The sequence below is a fragment of the Juglans microcarpa x Juglans regia genome, chromosome 5D, assembly GCF_004785595.1.
Source record: "Juglans microcarpa x Juglans regia isolate MS1-56 chromosome 5D, Jm3101_v1.0, whole genome shotgun sequence".
Lineage (NCBI taxonomy): Eukaryota > Viridiplantae > Streptophyta > Magnoliopsida > Fagales > Juglandaceae > Juglans > Juglans microcarpa x Juglans regia.
Genome location: NC_054602.1, coordinates 6,732,359 through 6,738,365, shown reverse-complemented (window position 1 = coordinate 6,738,365; position 6,007 = coordinate 6,732,359). Strand labels below are relative to the sequence as shown.

The 6,007-nt window shown below is 35.6% G+C and overlaps 1 protein-coding gene across 1 annotated transcript; it reads right to left on the bottom strand.

The window, feature by feature from the left end:
- Positions 1-1,360: 1,360 nt before the first annotated feature.
- On the bottom strand, positions 1,361-3,534 carry LOC121266014. Its single transcript, XM_041169699.1, has 2 exons — positions 2,660-3,534; positions 1,361-1,866 (listed from the first exon to the last, which is right to left on the bottom strand). The coding sequence occupies exons 1-2, from the start codon at positions 3,372-3,374 to the stop codon at positions 1,706-1,708; spliced, it is 876 nt and encodes a 291-aa protein (XP_041025633.1). The 5' UTR covers positions 3,375-3,534; the 3' UTR covers positions 1,361-1,705.
- Positions 3,535-6,007: the final 2,473 nt, after the last annotated feature.

The window sequence follows — 6,007 nt, the reverse complement described above, 5'->3', positions numbered from 1 at the left end:
TTTATAAAGCGGCGGGAGAGTCATAGACACCTTGATTTGAAGATGATAGACCTGCTTTCAAAAGAACTAACCGGAAAGAAACACGACGAATGAAAACGCCTTAGATCATCTAATTAGATGGAGGTTGGGTGAGTGGAGTAGGGAGGTAGGGAGAGGGAGCAACAATACCACGTACTTGTGGCCCACACGCTACTCGAAAAATTGTGAGATGGGTTGGGTGATGGATCCGGAGACGCATAGATCTAAGTAACAAAAGTCATCTGCCATGCATACCAAAGAAAGAAGCCAAAATATGCAAGACAAAGCGAAAAAAAAAAAAAAAAAAAAAGCGGAGTTAAGATCATATACGGTGAGAAATGGAAGGGTGAAAGAGAGGATTTGGAGCTCCTCGCGGAAGGGAGCAAGGGCTGGTGTTTCTTTTTTAAGAGTCTTATGTTTTCTGAACACTCTCATTTGGTGTGAGAGAGAACACCGCATGCTCTTTTGCTCATGAGTCGTGAATCTCTTCAAATAATGTTCCCTTGTATAATTTCTTATTCCACCTAAAATGTCAATCTCGAGTTTTCTACCCGATTTCTAAGTGGATTTTGAGAAAGAACAATAGAACTTGTCCAACTGAAAAACTCTCTTGGATACCAATCCAATCCACTTGTAACTGTTTCCTCAAAGATAATCATACAAACAAGAAACCAAACTAGTCTCCCATCTCTCTCTCTCTCTCTCTCTCTCTCTCTCTCTCTCTCTCTCTCCTACCTCCCATTCGTTCATCACTCCCTAGTTTTTATGATGTGGAATTTCTTAAAGGCAGGGCCATCCAGACTTACATTTGGAGAGTAAACCCAATATACATCACACCTTTTAGAACCATATTTATTATGAAAAATTTTACTCATCATCTTTACACCACACATAATTTTTTAATTTTTTTTTCTCTCACCAAATATGTAGTGTATAGATGATGAGTAGAAGATCTCAATTACCTTAGGAAGAATAAAACCGAAAAATAAAATAAAAATAAAAATAAAAATAAGTGTAGTGTGCGTTATGTTGAAATGATAAGTAGAAAAACTCATTTATTATTATATATATGTGCATGACTGACTTTTGATTGCGGATCATGCAATAAGTGCTTGTAGAGTTTTGAAAAAACAGAAAAAAGTTACGTCCAGGGCACTTGGGAAACACCACAACACTAGCAATATACATCAAGCTTCTTTGTCTCCCAGAAAACCAGAGAATGTAAATGGCTCCCATATACAAATGCCTGCCATACTTATGGCCAACAAATTTGTGGTTCAGACAATGTTTCATCCTTGAAACATGAAATTTAAGGCAAAATCTAATTCTTTTGGATAAGATATGAAACCAAGGAAGAAATTCTCATAACATTACCGGCCACACCAACTGCAAAGCAAAGAACAACAGTCTGATCTGGTGCTGCCTAGTTGTCAGGGCGACAACTTTTATCATCTGAACACTGAAGCCTCAAACTTTCAGGGCCAAATGTGAAGACCTAACTAGGCAGTGTGTCTTTGTCACACCAAAATAATGCCAGAAACCCCACATGATGCACCAACACCATGCATGCGTGAAAAAAAAAAAATGATATTCCCAGGAAGAACATTGCAATTTTATTCACTACCATATCAGAACATATTTACACGAAAAAACCATGGCAGCACGAAAGCTATTACCAGGCATGCCATCAGGAAGTTACAAAATGGCTGTCCCCGCCAACATCCTCCACCTCTTCCTGAGGAGTTACTACTGCCAGCTGTAAATCTCCTTTCATTCCACTCCTCCATAAATCTGCTATGCGTAGCACCCTTAACGTTTTTTGCAGTCTTACCACAAATCTCACACAATCTGCATGTATAAAAGAAAGAAAGAAAGAAAGAAAGAATTGCATGAGTAGTGAATTCTGACGCTAGTTTCTTATAGCACTTGACAAGAATCCAGCAAAAGAGTGCGGTCATTTCAGGATACATCAGCTAATCATGAAACTAGTTTAGAACACGGGAACTTGCAGATTCACTTTGATCAACTAACAGTTTTCACCAGAGTCAATTTCATAAAATTTTAACAGCTCCCTTCATACACATTTGGGATCATTAGTGCATGAAACCATTCACCATTAATCCTGAATCTGACAACCAGATGACTATTTTACTCCATGACCAATGCACCATATAGAAAGAGCATCTTGATTCCACATATCAAAATTAATGAAGTGCCACAGAGGACAAACCTTATAGATAGACCTTTGCATGATTTGCAAGGATACTATGAGAAAAGAATTGTTCCAAGCATGCACAACAACCAAAATACATATTGGTAACAGGTGATCAAAAGGATACATATATACAGTATCTACACAAAGACGCATCATTCTGCTTAGAAAAGGCAACTAACAGTAAAGGGACAAAATTATTCTTGAAGTCCAGATTTACCGGAGAAAAAACTGAAATCAAGATGGAGAAACCAAGGTTTAATTCCCTCAAAGGAAGCAAAACAAAATTAAATAAATCACATAAGAAGACAACCAAGGTTGCAAACTGCAGCTAAAATCCCAACAATGACACATAATACTTTCCTACAAATACATATAAAAGAAATTCCAGATAAATTTTGAGCCAAATAAAAAAGGCGAAACAATTACCTGTTCCCCTTAGCTTGAACCACACTTCAGCACAGTAACTATGTGCAATGCCAAGTTCATCTTTACACCCACAGCCAAGCTGAATTAAATCTGTTGTTGTCGTCATATCAGAATCACCAGCAACCAATTCCGTCATGTGAGATGATTGCTCAGAACCCAAATGGCAAATCCTACAAACCCTCTCCCCATCCCGATTGTCGCCAAACCCTATAGCACTACTGCACATCACATCAATCACACACGAATTCTTCTCCGATTCAGAGACCTCTTTATTCACCTCTTTGCTAGGTACCTTACTCGACAACAATTCATTAATTTTTGCTCCCAATCCCCTATCATCTTCACCAACAGGCAAAGCCTCATCCGAATTAATAACAATCCCAGTATCAGAAACAACCCCACCACCCAAACTACTCGAATCCTCACTTGTCCCTCGATCAACTCGACTCGGTTCCTCACCTCCGCCACACCGATCAATCACCTCCTGATTGACCCGATGTTCAAGCCTGTCCATTAGAACCTTACTTGACCCCAACTCACAAGCCAATTCGTTCAAAACCCCATTTTTTTCTTCACCAACACACATAGATTCCTTCTCTTCTGAATTCACCGAAATCATAGTCTCGGGCACCACCCCATTAACTGAACTGCTCGAATTCTCACTGGTCCCCGGATCAAGCTGACCCGGTAGTACCTTCTGCTCCTCCTGACCCATTAGCAAACAAGATTTCGGCCACCACTACATCAAATTTCAAGATTTTCTCACAAAACCCACCAGCAGCATTGTCTCTATATGCACCAAATCAGACAACCAATATTTATTTCTATGAGAAGCAGAGCATAGACGATGTAATCAAACCCAAGGTGTTTTTTTTTTTTTTTTTTCTGATCTACTCAAGCTCATTAAAATATACTATAATCTAAAAAAAAAAAAAAGCAAAAATATATACATATAGAAAACCAAGAAAAACAAAACCTTATCTCAAACAGCTCCAATCAACAGCTTAGTAAATTATCAAAATCTAAAAAGGGAAAAGAATAATAATGTAAAAGCCGGAGGTGAAGGTTTCTCTCCACTTCCAACCTCACGAACTGTAAAAAAATCTCTCTGCGTGCAGCGTGTTAGTGAGAGAGAGAGAGAGAGAGATCTCAATTCCTTGGAGTTGGCAGATAGATAAATAAAAGGAGAGTGCGAAGTTAGGTGAAGGAAGGGATTGAATTTGGATTGGATGCGTTACTTTCGTATTGCTGTTTCAGAAGCAGTAAGCAACGCGAATTTTCGCTTCGTTTGGCTTAACCATTTCTTTTGGATTTTTCGGATGACGTTTTGAATGGGTAAAATAATAATAATTATTTTCAGAACTGTATTCATTGTTGTTTTGATTTATGTTATTTCACCAAATTTTATAGTATAAATTGATGGTATAAAACTAAAACTTGTGGGTAAAGTCAACTTTATTTGATTGATTTGTTTGCCGTCTATCAACCTTGTACATACATGACCACTGAAACAAACCCGGGTACTTTTTCACTAGTCCGGTTTGGATATAACAAAGTTCCGTTTGAATTGTGGTATAAGATAAAATAATTTTATATGAAAATTGAATCAAATATTATTAAAAAAGTTATAATAATGAGATAAGATGAGATGAAATCGTTTATATATTTACACGAGGCTAAAATGTTTCATCTCATCTCATCTTTATAATTTTTTCAAATTTTCACACAAAATATAATAAATAATTCAAATTTTTCAAATTTTAAAATAATAATAATATTAAAAAATAATATTCTAATAATATTTTATTCAACTTTTAACTTACATCCTAACTCATCTTATCTCAACTCAACTCAACTCAACATACAAACGGCACCTAAATGAAATTGCAATATGGTGGGATGAAAATGGGCCCATAAAATTCATTGTTTGCAGCAAAGCTTTGAAAATGTTGGTCAATAATGTAGAGTAAGATTGGCAATTCAAAGTAGACTCTCATAATAACATGTTCATGTAGTAGGTTTGAAGTTTCCGTGTCAGTCGTGCATGCATTGAGCCATCAAACATGTTTTTTTTAATGAGGATACTCGAGAATTTGTTCATACTAATCTTATGGTATGTGTAATATAAGATAACTACAGGGTCGTGTTAAAAGTAATTAAAGTAGTATTTTGAACTATCATCTAAATTATATAAGATATTCATTAAGACTCAACTTATTATATAAAATCTTCTTTGAAATTTTACCTTCGAACAATACCTATTTTAACGTTTCTTCTAAGAAAATCAACAAAATATTCGATGTAGCCACCTTGTCATTTCTTGAATTTTCATAGTGGGATAAGAAGATCCTAATACACTTAAAAGAGCAATCTAAGCTAAGAATGGAGTGCTAATCACTTCATTGTTATCCAAGGAAAGGATCAAAATAATCTTTGTGATAAAAGCATTGCACTATATACTTGTCATGTATAGACCAAAATAGGAGGAAAGTGGTCCTACTTACTTTATCAAGCAATCAAGTAATCATGTTATGGTTGTATTGTGGGTACGAGTGCAATCCCAAAAAACAATTATGGACCCAATTGAGAGGGGAAGTTGGAGGTCATAATCTCTGCATTGTAGTAAGGCAATTCCTGATTCAAATCTGCAACATCTACCATTATTAGGAGGACAACGTACATGTGGGATATCAGTGGGTAGCCATGTTGGGATATGAGTAGATAACCATGTATTCAAACTAACATTATAGTAATTAATTTATTTATATATAACATATATTTGTTATATATGGTAGTACAAAAACTACATTAGAAATGTAATTCAATATGGGAAAAAGTCTTTTTCAACTACTCAAGATATTTTCATTACTCTTAAGTATATATGGCTCACATTTATGATACGAAAGCTCACTAATTCTTAATATTGATTTTTTTCCGTTCTTTCTTCAACCAAAAATTCGGTAGATTCAATATTTTCAAGTTGAATAATTTTTCTCATCAGTCACTATTCACTACCACATACCTTACGAAAAGAACAAAAAGCTGTCAGGTGTGAGGATGAATAGTGGCTGATATATAACAAATCTCTTCCAAGTTATGACCCTAGATATGAGAGAAAGCAAATGAGAATAAGAAAGAGGCTGAAAGGGGTAAGAATTGAGAAGAGTCGTGTGAAATTTGTTAGAAGAGAAAAAAAAATGGACTTTTATGAAACGTACAGGTGCAAACATTCAATGTTTAAGGGGGAAAAATGTCTTTAATATTTTAGACTAAACTTGAGAATTTTAAATGCATGAATCTGAGTTGAACTTATAAATAGGTATAGACCTAAAACATTAAAGGAACGTG

Bases quoted from the DNA above. Each gene is read 5' to 3' on its own strand.
- LOC121266014 (XM_041169699.1), bottom strand. From the start codon at position 3,374: ATGGGTCAGGAGGAGCAGAAGGTACTACCGGGTCAGCTTGATCCGGGG. The intron at 1,867-2,659 runs GTAATTGTTTCG...TTATACATGCAG, and splicing joins GTTCAAGCTAAGGGGAACAG to ATTGTGTGAGATTTGTGGTA.